General features: G+C 44.4%; 2 protein-coding genes across 10 annotated transcripts in view; one reads left to right on the top strand and one right to left on the bottom strand.

Annotated features, from left to right (window-relative positions):
• CCNE2 (cyclin E2) lies at positions 1-14,279 on the top strand. Of its 8 annotated transcripts, none has more exons than XM_027657009.1 (12): positions 1-32; positions 1,787-1,825; positions 1,914-2,022; positions 2,201-2,260; positions 4,187-4,338; positions 6,116-6,251; positions 8,651-8,797; positions 9,991-10,086; positions 10,807-10,941; positions 11,602-11,713; positions 12,373-12,527; positions 12,892-14,279. In XM_027657009.1, the coding sequence occupies exons 2-12, from the start codon at positions 1,812-1,814 to the stop codon at positions 12,991-12,993; spliced, it is 1,218 nt and encodes a 405-aa protein (XP_027512810.1). In that variant the 5' UTR covers positions 1-32; positions 1,787-1,811; the 3' UTR covers positions 12,994-14,279. The 8 variants fall into 8 exon arrangements, with proteins under 8 accessions (XP_027512810.1, XP_027512814.1, XP_027512812.1 ...); XM_027657013.1 differs by having other exon boundaries at positions 14-32; positions 1,917-2,022; XM_027657011.1 differs by lacking the exon at positions 1-32 and adding an exon at positions 298-350 and having other exon boundaries at positions 2,204-2,260.
• INTS8 (integrator complex subunit 8) overlaps positions 14,085-18,126 on the bottom strand; it is a 24,579-nt gene continuing 20,537 nt past the window's right edge. The window contains exons 22-27 of one of the 2 annotated variants that reach the window (XM_027657005.1): positions 16,950-17,053; positions 15,714-15,764; positions 15,006-15,079; positions 14,860-14,924; positions 14,723-14,766; positions 14,085-14,435 (exon numbers count right to left, since the gene is read on the bottom strand). In XM_027657005.1, the coding sequence (XP_027512806.1) occupies positions 14,319-14,435; positions 14,723-14,766; positions 14,860-14,924; positions 15,006-15,079; positions 15,714-15,764; positions 16,950-17,053 (455 nt within the window). In that variant the 3' untranslated portion in view covers positions 14,085-14,318. Of the gene's footprint in view, positions 14,436-14,722; positions 14,767-14,859; positions 14,925-15,005; positions 15,080-15,713; positions 15,765-16,702; positions 16,815-16,949; positions 17,054-18,126 lie in introns of those variants that run through there. The other variant, XR_003529965.1, reaches the window with a different exon arrangement.

The following is an 18,126-nucleotide window of genomic DNA, read 5'->3' as shown; positions in this document are numbered from 1 at the left end:
ATGGTGCCGGGTGTGCCCTGGGAGGCGGAGAGGTGCCAGGGCAGCGGGAGGCAGCGGGAGGCAGCGGGAGGCGGCAGCAGTGGCAGCGCTCTTCCCGGCGCTGCCTGCCGCTCTCCCGGGACGCCTCTGCCGGGAGAGACGGGGCGGGCGAGCGGGACGCGGAGTGTCCCGGGGGCTGCGGGGGTCGGCGCGGCCCCGCGGCCCAGGGGCGGCGCTGGGGCGAGCGGGGCGCGGGCGGGCAGGGGAGCCGCCTGCCGCCCTCGCACATGCGCAGCGCGGACCCGGCGCGCTATATAGCGGGTTGGCGCCGGCGCCAGCTGAGCAGTGCGGCCCGGGCGGCAGCGACGGAGGTGTGCGGGGTACTGTCGGGAGGGACGGAGGGTGGCTGGCGTGGCGATAATAATGATAGTGGTGCTAACGCTGATGATGGTGGTGGTGGTTAGAATGGTGGTGATGATGGTGGTAGTGGTGGTGGCGGTACCGGCAGACCCGGTGCCGGTGTTGGCGGGTGTCAGGGGCGCACTGGCGGCGGCGCGGGGCAGTGGCTGGGATCGATGAGGCGGGAGCGGTGAGGCGGGAGCAGTGACCGGGAGCAGTAAGGCGGGCTGCCTGCCTGCCCGCCCGCCCGGGCAGCGTTTTGGAGGGAGAGCGTCTGAGGAGAGCGGGCTGGGGGAGGATGTCCCCACGAGCGGCCCCATCCGCAGGGAGCCGTGAGCGGCGATGGCCCCGGCGAGTGCACCCGGCGGGAGCAGCGCGGGGTGTCGGCGGGATCCCGCCATCGGCTGCCCCCCGCCCTTCTCGGAGAGCCCCGCGGGGGGCGGGCTGCCCGGTTTTGGAGGGAGCCGGGCGCGCTGGGGGCGGGGATGCCGGCCGAGCCGCTTGGCGGGCTGACCCCGACCGCCGCCCGCGCTGCACCCGGCTGGTCCCCACTTCCCCGCCTCGGCCCTCGGAGCGGGGTGCTCGTGGGGACACCCCCTCAAAGCCCCAGTCCCCGCCTCGGAGGGTCCCTGTGAGGGGTGTCCTGGTAGGGGGTGGGTGTCCCGCGTGTGAGGCGCCGTCCCGGCAGCCCCTTCCTTCCCCTCAGGTTTTGGAGGGAGCCGCACTCGCAGTCAGGCGGGAGCGCGGGGGGGCGGGGCGGTGGCCCTGTCCCCTCACACGTCCCCTCAGCACTCTCAGGAGCGGGTGGGTGCTGGATCGGCCCCGCGGGAGGGGGAGCGCAGGAGGGCGGCGGTGCCCCTCGCCCAGCCTGATCCCGGCAAGGCCGCCGCCGCCTCCCCGCTCGCTGGAAATTGGCGCGGAACCGGCGCGGCGGGAGCGCGGGCGGCGCCCGGCCCGGCCCGTCCCAGCGCGGCACCACCAACCCGGCAGGTGTGGGGGGCAATCCACCCCGGGGAGCGGCAGCACCGGCAAAACCTGTGTCTGTGGGGGTACCTGGGATGGAGGGTGGGGAGGAGTGGAGGGGGTCACAGCCCCGTGGACCCCCCACATCCTCTTGTGTGGGAGATGTCCCTTTACAACTTCCTTCACACCCCCATCCAGCCTGAGTCACACTGGGGTCACTGGCACACCTGGGCACCCTGCAGCAGGACGTGGAGCTGTGTGTGCTTATATACCACAGTCATGCCCTGCTCAGGCGTTCCTGAGGCCAGTAGAGTACTTGTGCCCTTCTGTTTGAGCTGTGTAAACCATGTTGCTTTCTGTGATGAGTTCACGATGCAAAGTAGGGAACTTGGTCTTAGTTTTGTGATGATACACTAACTGAGCTCATCTTATTCCTTTGATCCAGGTAGAGATCTTAAAACCCAAAGAAGATGTCAAGACGCAGGTAAGCTGTTAGTGCTGTGCTGAGATTATCTGTACTCATCCAACAACTGCTGCTCTCCCAATGTCTAATGTCTTTTTGCTCTTTGCAGTAGCCGTTTGCAAGCCAAGCAGCAGCAGCCACTGTCCTGTCAAGAAGAGTCTCCACAAGAACTGAAAACACTAGAGTATCTCCAGACCAGAAAAAGGAGAACAGCAGAGGTGACCTATTTGGGCTACTTGAAAAGTTTAATAATACCGAAAGTTCTCCAGTGCATTTGGATGGGACAGTCTTTACTGTGCCAAGTTATAAAGTGGGATGGGGTAGCAAGAGTTTGCCTGAGCTCTAGAGGTGGGTGTGCTGCTCACTGTCAGTGTATTGACGTGTGTCTCTTCTCAGCAGGAGATTAAGAAAAGAGAAGATGGAAAAATTGCTAAAAAACATCAATATGAGATTAAGGTAATTCAATCCTGAATACCAGTTCAAACTAGGTGAGGGACTCCATCTGGTTTATGTTGATGGGTGTGAAATCATGCATTTGACACCAGAAAGTATTGAATAGGGGAAGTTTGTATCTTCAGATATTAAAAGCTGTGGGAGCTTAGCACCTCTTTATATGTTTTTGCCTTTTTTACATGTGACTTTGTTGCAGATAAAGGATCCTTCAATGTAAAAACCACTGCAGAGTAGGTTAGGTGTAAAAGAATAAATCCAGATATTTCAGAACAATTCCACATGCAGAGCAGGTAAGGCCTAGAGGCAAGTCTAAACAAGATCATTGCACTTGTTTTAACTTTAGGTGTGGTTTCACGGCCATTTAGTTGTCTCATAACCATGCAGGCTGTCTTTACTTTCATTTAGCAGTTCTTTTGATTATTTAAATCAATTTAGGAATCTCTTTTCACTAACACAGGCTACTCTTAAAACAAGTGAGGAGCTTTACAGACATTTATTTTAAAGCTGATTAGTAAAATAATATAAGTTCCTCTTGCAAACAATCTTGTTGGCAGTTTTTCTGTTTGTAAAGTAGGTGAGACTTAACAGCTATGGTGAAGTGAAACTCTTCTGATTGTGGGGCTGTCTTTGTAAACCTTGAGTAGGAAAAAATGCTGTGTAAGTACATCAGTTGTACTTGGAGTGAAACTGCGTGTCACAACTCACCTTTGCTGAAAGGGGGAAACACTGCTTTCCTGTCTCCTTCCTGGATAGCTGGCCATGCACTGCATCCCCTGCCTTGCTCTATTTTTGGTTCTCTTTGAATGAAGCAGTATGCAGGTTCAGTTAATGTTTTGCCGGGTTAGTGAGTTGAATCAACCCAGCAGAGGGTCTGACAAGCATCAGAGCTGACCAAAGAAGGAAGGGGTGGACTTGGGCAGTGAGGACCACAGGAGAGAAAGAGGAGTAGGACCTCCCTTTTCTCTGGGCTGCACCTTAAGGTCCATTCTGCTGGAATATGTAACTTCACTCTTGGGGTACTGAAGTCTGGCTATAAATAGGTTTGGATATACTAAGGGAATCCTGTGTAGTTTACCTTGCAAGTCAACCATATAGGAAAAGTTTCTGTGTTCAGAGGCTGTTGTTGCCATTCTTTATGAATGGGATTTCTCCCCCAACTCCACACAATTAAAGATGTGTTACCATTTTGAAGGTTGTCAGCCACTACAATATTGCATGTGCTCCTTGGATTTGATATCTCCTCACTCGTATTGGTTATGTAGAGCCAACTAAGTGTTAGTGAAACAGGTTATAGTTAACTACAGTAATCTAGAATTCCTTCTCTGAGGCTTTCTGCATGAATACCTTTGCACTTCTTTCCTTTTGAGTCATTGCATCCCATATTTGGCATTTGCAGGCTGAGAGGTATTAACAGCTGCTGCTTGCTTAGTGGGTATCTAGCTCTGGAGCCGAGGTGGGTGGCTCCTCTCTGGAGCACTTAACTGGAAGATAACAAGTTGCTGAATTTCCACTGAGAGACAGTAGAACCTCCACCCTCTCCTTTCTTTTCCCTCTGAGTAGATAAGTAGATAGGACTAGCAACCTACAGTCTTGTGTTTTAGTATCAATGAGTATCTTTGCCTTTTGTACTGTAACTGAGCAACTCAAGCAACAAATAGGTTCCTTGTGGGTTCGTGAACTAAAGACGGTTGTCTCTGTCAAAGCTGAGTTCCCCAAATCCATCAAATCTGTTTATACATGTTCCCTCTTTACTGTGAAAGATTTTATTGGCATTTGATTTGTCTTTCTTGGTTTCGGTGCCTGAATTGATGCTGAGATCCAAAAAGACTAATATACTTTACATATATTGCTGTTACTATAATCTACTTCATGCCTTTCTTACTCTCGCAGTAAAAGCAGCATTTTAAAGATACCTTGTTTGTTTTGCAGAGTTGTTGGCCGCCCACGATAACTGGAGGCATCTCGCCTTGCATAATTATTGAAACACCTCACAAAGAATCAGTGACCACTGACTTCTCAAGATTCAAAAAGTACAGGTTCAGTAACCTCTTCATAAATCCGTCGCCTTTGCCCGAACTCAAGTAAGTTTACTGGATGCAGTAGTTGTTGATGTTTTATCAAATATGCTAAACTACTGCAATAAAATCTGTTGCATTGTGCTTGTATAATACACACCTCTGCTTGTCTCCTCATTCCACAAAAAATTCTATGTCTCAAAAAAAAAAAAAAATAGAAATTTTGGTTGTTTGTTTTTTCTTTTTTCCCCTGATCTTATTTTATCTTACCGGACAAATAAGTTTCATCTTTCAAAGCTGTCCTTTTATAATTTAACACTGGAGGCTCCAAGTGGTTAAGAGGCACATAATGGTTAAACCAAACTTTTTCAGTACTATTAGAACTGAGTGACCAAAAAATATGAAGCAGAATTTTCACTGAGAACTTTAAAATGTTCAAATAAACTTGTGGCAATATCACAAATAGCTTGCTAATGCAGTACAGTATGCTTAGTGCAGTCACAATTCTAGAAAGCTTCCCTTCTGCAGAGGGGTAGATTATATGACTAAATCACAGTTTTCAGTTTCAGAATTTCTTAGACATTCAGCTGTGTTAGATGAGTATCAGCTGCTATTTGTATCAGGCTGGGGTTTAAAGAAAGAGGTGGTAAATTTACTGCAATGCATTAGGGAAAACTTCTGCTGAGGTCAATGAGAAAAGAAGCAGAATGTGAAGCATTACTTTAAGAGAAACTTTCTAGATACACTTTGGGGTTTTTTTTTTTGTTCTGGTCAAAACTTGATCAGAACTGGGAGATGCTGCCTGGTGCCTTAAAGGCATGGTCAGATACAGAATTCCATGCAAGGTGTTTAATCCCCTTGTTGATAGGCATCTGGTAAAGCTGACCTCCATCCTTTCTGATTAGCTGAATAAGAGGATGATTTATTTTTCCTGACTTCTTCACGCTTCCCTAATTGCTGTAGGAAGATTGTAATTGATTTGTCAATGCTTGCTTGCTTAAACTGGGGGACTTGTGCATTAAACAAACAAGTATCTCTCCAGCTTTTAACTTATGATGGCAGAATGAAACTGATGTGGTTTAGAATTTGTAGGCAATACCTGTGGTCAGCTCTGTCTCTCTACTTCTGCTTGGGGAAAGGTAAATATAAAGCTCTGAAAATTTCAGTAGGAAATCGTAATTTCACTGGTTAACACGCTGTCCCTCTTAGTACCTGCAGCATGAGAAGTACATCTAAGAAAAAGCCCATATCAATTAATAACAAATACAAAGAAACCATATTGATGATATGGGCATCATCTTCCCAAGTAGACCAGAGTGCTGATAAATGTTGGCAATAAACAGGAACTCAGTTTTCCTCCCAGTAGCCTGCTTCTGAGCCTTGAAGTAGGCTAGGCAATAAAGGAATGGATGAGTGACTTTTAAATACCATCTGTAAATGTTTTTCTCAAACTAAGCTGGACCAACTTCATGTATGTCTTCTCTTTCTTAGGGAGGGGATGTGTTACCTTTTTTTATGGGGGAGGGTTTGGTTTTATCTCGCTCTTTGAACAGCAACCCAATTAGGCAAAATAGGAAACTACCTGCATGTGCAACTTTGGAAGGCACATGTTCAGTTTTAATGTCTGTTCTATAGGACTGGACTTGCTGATGATCTTTGCAGGCTGCTGTTGTGGTGATGTAAAATGTCCCAAGTATACCTGCAGTTTTGCCATTACCATAAAGATCTTGTAGTATGTGGGATTTTTGTTTCTGAATGTCTGTAAACAATAAATAGTGTTTTTATTCTCCTTTTGTGAGCTGAATATATACTTAATAATGCTTTATGTAATTCTCTTCTATAGCTGGGGAAACTCCAAAGATATCTGGCTGAACATCCTGATGAAGGAGAACAGATACGCTCACTGCAAACACTTCACATCACTACATTCCAGTTTGCAGCCTCACATGAGATCGATACTGTTGGACTGGCTCTTGGAGGTGTGTTCTTTTAGCTACTTTGCCATGTGTTGTGCCTGTGAAGTAGGCAGGTAGAAGCAGAGCTTTTATATAAATATCTAATAGCAACACGTTCTGTTATGGAAAAAATGGCAAAACTGTTTTGCAACAGAACCAGTGACTGCTTCTGATCCCTTTGGTGAGCTACATCCAGGCCTTCCCTGGCAGGAGATGCTGAATGTTCCACACAGGACAGTGAGCAATAGCACTTAACTTTTGCCCTTGCCATACTACTTCTTGCAAGGGAGAGAAATCTAATTTTGAGACTTGTAGTGAAATTGCTATGGACAGACCAGGTATAGAACTCTGACTTTGTGTTAGACTGTATCTAAGCCATGAAACATCTGTATCGAGGACTTGAGTTATCACCCTGGCCCTGTCAAGAGCTTTTGAGTGTCAGCCCCTGGTGCTATTTACTGACTCCATAGGGAATTTTTAATTGTATCATATGAAGAGAGCAGAAGAAAGTAGTACATCGGTGGCTGAGATCTGAAGATTCTTGATGTAGACAGATCCCTATGTGAAAGGTCTACAAATAAATCATATCCATATTCTGATCTAACTGGTTTACTTAAGACTATTCCAGTTGTCCAATAAGAGCTCTCAATATTGGCAGCCTATGTGAAGGAGTATCAGTGTTGTAAATAGAAAGTTATGGTTTGGAGGTGTTTCCAAGAACTTTATATTGAGCAAGTTCAGACACCACTGCCGAAAGCAATCTTTGCCTCATGCAATCCTTGCCCATCAGCAGAAGAGTCCTTGCAGGATTATCAGTTCCATATCAAGTGTTCCAAAGAAGCAGATGTTATGGTGGCACTCTCACTATCTTGGTGGAGCAACCAGTGCTAAGAGCAGGGAATTTCAAGAAAAAGGAAAGTGTTTATTTGTTTTGGTTTTTTTTTAATAATATGGACTGAATATAAAAACTATTCTAGTTGTGTGCTTCTACTTCCTCTAAAGTGTAATTTACATACTACCATTACATTGGTTTGTTGCACTTTTTCTGAAGTCTTGAACTCTTAGGAAATCACCCAGTTTCCAAACAAGAATGTCAGCAAGGGCCTTGCTGTTGTCTAGCTCGGTGGATTTAAACACACCGCAGTGGATTTAAATCCCAGCAACTCCTAACACTGTCTTCTGTAATATTATAACTGAGATACTGTTTAATGTTTGGACAACACACTTTTACAATAAGCATTATTATGTTTGGACAATACACTTTTACAATAATGGTGCCATTTATTTATGAGTGGGCCTGATCTGTACAGTTGTGGTTCTGAATCTTCTTTGGAATAAATAATATCAGAGTAGCACAGCAATTGGCAAATATAATATCAGGTCTAAAAGAATGGGCTGTGCTATTTCTGCCAACCAGTTGAATTTTTGGGGGTCAGGAAGGGTTTTGATTTGCAAATGAGCCTCCAACCTTATCTTGGGAAATAGCTAATAGTATCCAAGTAAAATAATGAAGCACTTAGGATCTATTTCTTGGATATTCTTTTCTGTTCCTTTTCTTTACTGCATGTAGATTGTAAGTAATTTATAGATATCTAACTGTTTTCTAGTTGTGGAAGGGATATAGAGTTGCAGATAAGATGCAGCTGTGGTAGTCCCACCCAAATTCAATTAGAGATTATATGAAGAAGTAGAGCTCCCCTTGAGATCTCCAGGCCTGGGCAGTCTCCTCGCCTTTTTTTGTTGAACTGACATTTGAAACACTTTGATACAATGCGAGTATTAAAAGTTCTCCCTGCCGGGGAAGCACGCGCTGGGATGGAGCAGATGGTGGCTCTTGCAGTTTTGTTCCTGCTTAGTGAGGCCGTCAGTGAGCCTGAGGGGCTGCAGGCAGCGCTCCCGGCCTGCCAGCAGAGGCCCCTCCAGCAGCAGCTTCCAGGCTCGTTTGCCGTAGAACCAAAGACTTCAATTTTTTTTTTTTTAGTGGTTCTACCCTGAGGCAGACCTACTAGGAATACAGGGAGGATTTGCTCACTGACTTCAACTTGAGGTTTGAGCCCTTAGTATTCTTTGTGGGGGTGTGTGTGCACACACGTTGCTGTTTTGTTGGGTTTTTCCTCTCAACAAGGCTTTGAGTGAAAAACTGTACACATTTTTAGGAAAAATGTTTGCTATTTAAATTGGAAAAAGTATTTTTTCAAAGTGTGTTAGTATATCATAGGCAATTTGTGTTTGGATGGGAGCAGTGGGAAATACCTTTTCCAATCCCATACTAACCATTGCATCCTTCCACACTTAGGAATATGGTGTGTGCAAAAGTTGAAATAGTGCACATTGTGTTTTGCTATTAAAGCTTGAATACTCCAATGTGTGTACACAGAGTTTTATAACAGAAAACTGAATTGGTTTCTTTTTTCCTGTTGTAGGTGTGTGAGGTGTATGCACTCCACCGGGAAACCTTCTATCTAGCTCAAGACTTTTTTGATAGATTCATGTTGACACAAAAGAACATTAACAAGAGCATGCTTCAGCTCATAGGAATTACCTCATTATTCATTGCCTCCAAACTTGAGGTAAGAATCTCTCTTACAGGGAGGATATTGAATTTGGAGTAACTAAAAGGACAGTGATAACATTTATTTCTTCTGTCTGAATCTTTTGAACTTGATGGTATATGTACAATACTGAGGGTCAGAAGGGGAAATTTTTTTGTCTTCCTTCAGCTGTGCGTATGTCAATCTCTTGGAGTGTAGTCTTTGTCCTCCCTTTCCTGAGCAGCAGGGAAGGAGACCACATAAACTTAAAAGGCATGCAAACGTGCTAGAAGTAGCTTTGTTTTGTTTTGTCTTGTCTTTTTTCAAATATACAGCAGTTGGCAAACAGTCTCAGGAATGGGTGTGGGACTTGAACAAAACCAAGCCTAAGTCTCAAACTGCCTCAGTACATCAGGCTGATATCCTTATAAACCCATTTAGTGGAGTTTTAATCTTTTAAAGTGCAGCAATGGTGACATGTTACATTGTGTGCTACAGCTCTGAACCAAGAGCATATTTTTGTGTAGTGCATGGTAGGCCAGGAACACTTGGGATATTACGTTTTAATACTGGGAATCCCCAGATCTCACTGTTGTTCCCAATGCTAAGGTTCTGTGCTGCCTGTCCTAAGGAAGTGTGTGGGGCCGTAGAGTGGCCACAGAGCCAGCTGGTATAGGAGGAGTTTTGCTGGCATGTTCTCTTTTACTAACACACCTAGCTATGCTTGGTCCCAACTGGCATGACTGGTTTGGCAAATTTCCTTGTTAACCATCTCTGCAGTATGGATTTTGCCAGTTGGAGTGGCTGGCATTTTCTCTCATCTTTCTCTAGCTTTTTAATTTTTTTTTTCAATCTGTGCAACTACCTCAGCACTGACATTGCAGGTAACCTGTACCAGCCACCCATTTCTAGCACAGCAGTGTCCTGTACCAGAATTAGGACGGTGCATGTTTTCACATCAGTTGGAATGGCTGAGTAGAAAGAGTATAAATGAAAGGGGATTCTGATTGCTTGGTCACCATTTATTTCCCCAAAAGCTAAAAGAGTTGCTGTAACTCCATTGTGTTTTACAACATATTAAAAAACAAGTAGGTTATATGAGAAAAACACTATTGTAGCATATGTTAACATGTTGATAGGGACAGAAAAGTATTTGCCAGTATTTTCTCAGTCTTTCTTAGAACTGTAAGGCACTCTAATCTTCATTTTCCCTCCCCTCTCTCCCTTTAAAGGAAATCTATGCTCCTAAAATACAGGAATTTGCTTACGTCACTGATGGTGCTTGCAGTGAAGATGATATTGTAAGAATGGAACTTATTATGTTAAAGGTAATAACTCAGCTGTGTTTTTAAGTGCTGGTTGGAAGACTGTCCAGCTGAGCCTTGTGTTTTAGTGTCACTTATTTGCTTAGAAAGAGAACACGTTTAGTACGTCCCTGTTTCTGTTGTATGTGCAGTGGACCTCTGAGAGCCCCTGACTAGGGTACAATCCCTGAATGTGAGAAGTCAAGCAGGTTTCTCATGCTTGTATGAACATAAAGGCTCTTACTGGGGCAGGCTAGAAGGCTGTCAGTGTAATGCACTGTGCTTTCCAAGGTCCCTTGCTGTCCAGGAACAGGGGTCTCCAGAGAGCCAGGCAAAGACCTGATACTACTCAGTGCCCCTCATGTTGGCAAGGATCCATCCTTACCAGCACAGAACACTTTGTAAATCTGTTCTTCCTTAACAGATATGAGCTGCAGGTTCAGGCAGCTAGCCTGGAGGCTTGAGGAAATACTCTTTAACTTCCCAGCTTCTGAATGGGAGATACACAAGATCCAACTGCAAAGGCATAGGGATACATGTTTGTGCTGATCGTAGCAAACCCTGTTCAAAAAGCAGTGAGAATGCAATCTAAAGTGACTGCTTGTACTTGAAATTGTACATGATCATTAGGGTCTTTTAACGCTCTGTGCAATAATCTCAGAAGGAGGGGTATGTGAAGAAGTCAGAGCAGAAAACTATCCTCAAGTGGTTTAAGGCACTTAACTGTTTGGTAAATGTTTGCAGGCTTTAAAATGGGAACTCTGTCCAGTGACAATTGTCTCCTGGCTGAACCTCTATCTTCAAGTGGATGCTCTGAAGGATGTTCCAAAAGTGCTGCTACCTCAGTATTCTCAGGAAAAATTCATTCAGATAGCACAGGTAGGTAGTAAACTGTTGGAAAGTGCTTCTTGGAGTGATGACAAGAAAAACTGAACATTACACCTCAAAAGCCATGAAAGGAAGTGTTCCCTTGTTTACACTCACCTGTTACTTTTTAAAGAATGTGCAAGTTCGACTCTACCACCAAAGTTCATACTCAGTTTTGAGGACAAGCACCCGTTTCTTGTCTCTCTGCTCTCACATATTTTAAAATTTTACTGTACCCTGGAAAAATAAAAGTCCCTGTTATTTTTTTAATTACTAGACGCTGCAGCATTCTGTAAAACAGCAGCAACAGCTCTGAGAGGAAGGTGGATAATTTAGGACCCTACAGAAAGTTGGCTGTTTTTAACTGTGTTGCCCCTAACTGTGTTTCTGTGTAATTGCTGAGAAGGCAGCCTGGGGAGTGTCTTGTCTGTTTTGAGTGTGTGGTTCAGTTTGCATGGGCATGTATTGTGCCTAATCTCAGGTTTACTGAAGCTGGGTAGCTCAGTGATGTAAATACTACACGAGGTAGTATTTAAATTTATGAAAGTATTTTCCTGGAGCTCAGCCCTGTTCCAGGGCAGAGCCTGTAGGAATGTGTATGCATAGCCATCTCTGAGACAGGATTATGCTAAAGTATCAGCTGTTAAAATTTGTTACTCTTCATTTCCTCAGCTTTTAGATCTGTGTATTCTGGATGTGAATTCTTTGGATTTCCAGTACAGAACACTAGCTGCTGCAGCACTCTGCCACTATACCTCAATTGAAATAGTTAAGAAGGCTTCAGGTAAGACACTGCTATAAAGCTTGGCCTTGTTGAGCAGGGAATTCTGGAAGCTATCACAGGCCCAAGGCAGCTGGAGTGTATTGGTTTACCAGACTGCCAAAGAGCAAAAGCTACAGGGACACTAATAGTTTGTTCTGTGGGTTTCTTTTCCCCTAATTTCACTTCCTACCATTTCAGATGTTACAAAGACTCAAAAAAGAAGGACACCCCTTCAGAAGTGCAGTCTTTGCTAAGGAAATGAGGCAGATTTACTGTTCTTGGTTTTGGGATAATACTTGCTCTATTATTTCCCATTATTTGAGGGATCATTAGCTATATATTTGGCTACTTTTCCTCCTAAAATGTAGTTCCCAAGCAGTCATGTCTCTCAGCAGCACCCAGTGTATATTTTTATAGCATGACCCAAAACTTTCTGTTGAAGCTGAAAGTTGCTTCAGCCTTCCCTGGAAAGCACCAAGAACCCTTGTGACCTGCACTCAACCATCCTTAGCCACTACCCTTTCATGTAACAAGCATAAGAAAATGCTGCCAGTTTCTGGGAGGATGCTTCTGAATTTCTATCTGCACTATTATTTATTGTTTTTTAAAACTTATGACCATTTTGGAACACTGCAACTCCTTCATAATGTTTAAATATATTCTTGTGTTCTATTCCCTAGGCTTAGAGTGGGACAACATTTCAGAGTGTGTAGAATGGATGGTTCCTTTTGTGAACGTGGCAAAAAGATTCCCTGTGAAGCTTAAGAACTTTAAGAAGGTTGCAGCAGAAGATCGACATAATATCCAGACACACACAAATTACTTGGACATGCTGGTAGGTGGTCTGTGGATGTGCAGTTCAGGCAGCTGAGGGTACATTACACATCCCTTCTCACACCTGGCCTGGCTTCCCTCAGCCAGTGTGGTCAGAGGTGCCCAGCTACCAGTGATGCTGTAAACAACATGTGTTTTACTGTAACATTCCCAGGCCATAAGCAAACACTTGGATTACCAGTACTGGAGAGGTGTTCCTAAGATAATAATCTTCATTGTGTAATGTCACCCTGGCTTTACTCAGTATCCTAACTCTGGAGTACTTCAATTGTATGAGTGGTGTGAGGTAGCACTGCTGACTGGTGACACAAAAGAGCAGACCTTGTGGTGGGTACTAACTGGTGTCTTCTTCCCCCCATTCACAGGAAGAAGTGAACAGTGGAGTCGTGTCCACTGCCCCAGGTCAGTTATCGCCTGTGTCAACAGGTGGAATAATAACCCCTCCCAAAAGCACAGAGAAGAAATGAAATACAGTCAAACATCATTAACAGATTCAGAAACAGGACTTGGTGCTTCAGAACAAGACCACACTAAAGGTGACTCATGTTCTTTACTGCTATTCAAGACTTTGGCAGTAAAAGACGCAGCAGGAAATTGAGACCAGCATCATCCCTGAGACTTGACAAAAAGAGCTGAGCTGAGCATTCCACCCTGCTGTCACAGGAGCCCGGACCACCTTGGTCCATTCTGACACAACTTAGTTTAATTCTCACCATTCCTAACTTATTAATGTCAAGAACTTTTTTAATAGTGCCTAGTGGCAAAATTGGTCCACTCAGCTTACATGTCACACTTGCTTTAATTTGGGCTAGATGTGCAGGAGAACTTATTGACAGCTTGTACCGATTACCACTTCGTGACTTGTTCTTTTTCTTCTCTTGCTAAGGTCAGAGCTCACTGCCTGTCAGTTAGTCCCCCAGCTCAGGTGCAGTATTACAGAGGCCTGTGGGTAAGCAGTTTATGTCTGAAACCACTCTGCCGGTGCAGTACAGTGTAGCCAGCCTTGTATCAAATTCCAGCTCCACAGGAGGCTGATAAATTTATGGCAGCCATTTAAGCCTGCCATAAACTTCATTTTTAATGTTATCACTGACCTCAGTTAAGAGTATCAGCAAAGGACCTGCTGCTGAAGTAACCATAACTGGAAGTACAGTCCTGGAAGGAAGTAGTTCTGTCCTTTACGAGCCAGCCACCAACTTGCAAAAAGAACATAATGAGAACTGGAGAAGGTATGGAATAAAGTGAGCTGCAGGTACTCTACAACCACTCCCGTCATAGGAACAGTATTTTAAACTGTGGAGCTGTAAGTTATCAGTGTTTTATAAACAGCATTAACTACTGTGTTTTTCTTGGAATATTCACTACCTCTGAGTCACTTCTGTGATGAAGGGCAGTACTGGGAAAGATGGGTATCAGTCCTCCTCCCTCTTTCATGATGCTCCTACCTGTGCCTCATGTCCAGGGACAAGTGTTACATGACACTGAGCAGCCTCTGAAGCTGCACTAGAGCATCAGGTGCCACCCACATCCACATTACACTCACACCAACTTGACAAACTTGAATTCATGTCTTCTTCAAACAAGCCATTGTGGAACTAGCTGAAGTTGCTTCCAGCCTTCTGTACAGTTTGTAAAAATAAGGGTTTATTTTAAGATTTCATCTATTTCTAAGAAGAAAGATACTAGGCTGTAAATGTTGTATAAAAATTTAAATGCGTTTTTAAAAATAATAAAGTCTTGAAAGATTTTTTTTCACTTTTACATGTTTTATAATAAGTCTTCCAGCATTTGCCTAGAAGTAAAGTTTTGCCATTGCTTGAAGAAACTTCTTTTTCCTTCTCTGCGCAGCAAGCTGTAGGACTTCCTCTGGATTACTGGCATTCAGCTCTGTCTGGCCAATGGCTTTTATCTTCAAACAGAAGAGGAGAGACACCATTAGCAAAAGGCCTTCCAGTAAAGCTGTTTCATTTCAAGGCATTTTCAGCACTAGTTCCATGGGTGATTTATTTCTGTAACATGCTCTGCCACCCCATCCCTACAACTTTAGAGCCACAGCTTCACAGGAGCACACAGACTCTAAAAGAATTGTCTGACAAAATTAAAACTGGAAGTGGCAATTCTTTTTAAATGTGGTTTCAGGGAAGGAAAGACACTCTAAAGAAATCCCAGCACCCTGAGCACCCCAGTTTAACTTACTGCTATCTGCCGCTTGTCTGTCTCGCCTCTTTTGTGGTGGAGATCTGAGGGCCAGTCAAGGCAAGTCACTTAGAGAGGAAACAGATTTATTCCAGCTGTGAACATCCAGTATGAGTGGCATTCCAGCAAAAGGATACATGTCAAATACTCCAAGATGGTGACATCCCAGATGTATTCATAGTAAGAATCCATGGCATCATGACTGAAGGACAAGGCAGGTTAGGTTCACTGACACATTCACATTCTGGGTTTACGCATCTATAAACTTTGTTGTAACATTTACCTGTTCTGTTCCTGCAGTGCCTTAAACGCAGTTTTATAATCAACTTCTCTGAGGAACTGGCACAAAATAGCTACCTGTAAGGAAGACTTGCAGTGATTCTGACAGCCTGAATTCCCCCCACACTGAAACCTTCCACACAACACCTTGCAAATCCCAGTGCCTTTCTGGACCTAATCTAGTCTTAGCAAATTCTGAGCACCTGAATAGGGCTTGTTCTGACACATCAACAGCAGCAATAGCTAAGAGGAATTTACTCAGATCTGAAGGGACTGACTTGGTTTCCAGGTTTCTAAATGCATTTAACAGCTTTTAAATCAGAGCCAAATATAAGCTTGTTACTTCTTGGAGTATGAACGATCCCACTGAACAGCAACAGCCACCTGTGGTTTTCATGAAGAACAAGGCCAGGTTCCCAGCACCACCCCACAGATACTGGACTGTTTCTCTAAAAAAAAAATCTGCATTATAAGAGAAAAGTAGGCCAAAACACTCATAGACTACTACTTTTTAGAACATTTCCAAATATATGTTTATTTACCCAATAATTTCAGTCCTTTGTGTGTCCTAGAAGCAAAGGTAACAACATAATCTACTGCAGATTGCATTTCCAAGGAAAGTTGGATTTAGTATTTTTAAAAAAGTTCTCCCCCCTTTTTATCATCAAAATATTAACAAATATTTTACTTAATGCCATGTTTCACCTCTCACCTGGGTGTGACAGTTTAGTAAAGAGCAGCACTTGATCATTCTTTTTATCACCTAGAGAAGGGTTAAAAACACAAAACACAAGTTCTGAAATGCTCATTTTGAAACACAAACAGCAATTGTTATGGTTCTTTTTTTTTAATGCAAGGGACCGGCTAAATAGCTATTTGCATTCTTCTAAGCCCCCTAACCTTGGGGTTTTAGCATATCCACTGATCAACTTCAGAGATGTCCCAAGGGTCAGCATGTGCTGAGGAGCAGCACCCTGTGTTTGTGTGAGGCAGCCAGGCCCTGCTCTGGCAAAAAGCTTCACCTTTAGGTCCTGCCACCCACAGGAAAGGCCTGGCGGGTGGGACCAGCACTGACAAAGCTCTGACACCAAGGCAGGCCCCTGGTGCTGTGTGACAGCACAGGCGTCCCAGCTGGGACTCCTGCACCATGGCAGCCTGGCACGAGGCACAGCTTAGACCAGGCTGTGAACATTCAGGATTTCCAGATGGCATCTGGAGCTCTCACTGGCCCTATAAATGGGAACATGAAAGGAACAGTAATCGGATAGGACACCTTGCTTGGGTCTAGACAGTTCCTTCCTACTGCCTACCAAAACACAGACTACAAGGAATGCAATGGTTTCCTAATGAACAAGCAAATGCCTGGAAAAAGGTTAAGTGACATCCTGCATGATGTCACTGGAACACGCTGTGTCTGGGATTGAGGATTCCCCCAGAACACAGAGAGATGATGGGGCTCTCATCACAGCCCATTTGCAAGTGACAAGCCACTTGTTACACCCACTTGCAAAGTGCACAGATACCTGCTCTGCTGTGCCTCCAGCACGCCCTGACAAGGGTAAACTACAATCCCACCCCTTTCTAGACAACCCTGCACAGCCCTGATGCAGCTCTGCTCAGTCAGAGTCTGGGAAAAAATACCAGTGCGTGGGAAAAGGAGTCAGTGTTGTCTGGATCTCACATGTGATCCATGCTTCTTACCCTCATCCATGTTAACCGGAGCAGACAGTATTTCAGAAGCATTTAGACAGGACACAAAGTTTGCCTGCACCACGGGTGGAAACAAGCAGGCTCCCTCCATGTGATACCAGCACTGGAAGCACAGATATAAAACCCCAGAGGCTACAGGAATGTGTGTATGCTGAACAGTTTTGTCTCTATGTAGAATCAGGATGTTGACTGAATCCAAACAGGGATTTTTGTAAATCTAAATCCCACTTTAACTCACCTGGTCTGTGTACACATCTGGTGGCACCATCTTATTAAAGAAGTCTGAGCATACAGCTCCTGCCTGTAGGTAATAGTGAAGGGCTGCTGAATACTGATTTGTTGCTGCCATGGAAAAAAGCAAAATAAGGTCTTAAAAGTAAATACAGCAGTTACTTAGTAGTCAGATCAATTGTTTATAGAATTAATCAGATACATGTATTTCATAGCTGAATTCTACTGGGGAAGTAACTTGTGTACAATTGTTTAAAAAGCATGGACACACAGGAGGTGGTAAAACAGTGATGGATGGATGGGAAACTACATAATCAGTAAAACTAGTATCACACACAAAGTTCTGCCTTTTGAGAAATACTTTTAATTTTTTCAGGTAGTTGATCTTGAATCCATCAGCACTAAGAGTGGAAAAGAAGTTTGCCTTCAGCGAACTTAACACACACAGTGGCAGTAAAGAAGTTTAGTTGGTGAAGTGAGAGGAACAGCTGATGCCACCACAGGCCTCTCATGGTTCAGCACCAGTTCTACTCCTAGCTCTTCCTGAACTGAGGATAAGACCTCCAGGGGCTCTGTGGCAGGAGCAGGTTGTCCACACTGCTGCTGAAATACAGACCTGGCACATGCCAGGAGTGCTCCAACCACTGTTGTTTTAGGCACCGGATTTGAGGATCCCTACATAATGTTTCCTTCCAGGATGCTGCTGCACTTTGTACAAGCAGTAAACTGCCAGTTTATAACCCTGAATCATTCTCCCATATATAAGGTGACAGCACTGAACACTTGATTAGACCCTTCCCCTCACCCCAAGGATTATAAAGCATCTTCTAGACAAATGGGTCTCCTTTGGGAGCAACAGACTCGCATTTCTGCACTACATCTTACTGTACACCACAGACATCCTTCCAGTCCAAAAAAAGATTTGGAAACTTGCACCTTGACTCTGTGATAGCCCAAAGCACTGGCAAGTAGATGCCAGAGGCACAGAAAATACCATTTTATGGCCAGAAAAGAACAATCTGGTTTGAAAGCTAAATTTCACTAAAGTGGTTTCAGCAGATAATTTAAGTGGAAGAATGGTTGCTCTACCTTTGAGTTTGGCTATGGCCATGTCCTTCTCTAGCACATACAATAGGCAGTACCCTACCTGTCTGGTTGTCTTCAGGAAGTTCATTCTTCTGCAC

The sequence above is a fragment of the Corapipo altera genome, unplaced genomic scaffold (genome assembly GCF_003945725.1).
Source record: "Corapipo altera isolate COAL_440 unplaced genomic scaffold, ASM394572v1 52b, whole genome shotgun sequence".
In the NCBI taxonomy this organism is placed as follows: Eukaryota; Metazoa; Chordata; class Aves; order Passeriformes; family Pipridae; genus Corapipo; species Corapipo altera.
This window is presented reverse-complemented; position numbering and strand designations above follow the sequence as displayed.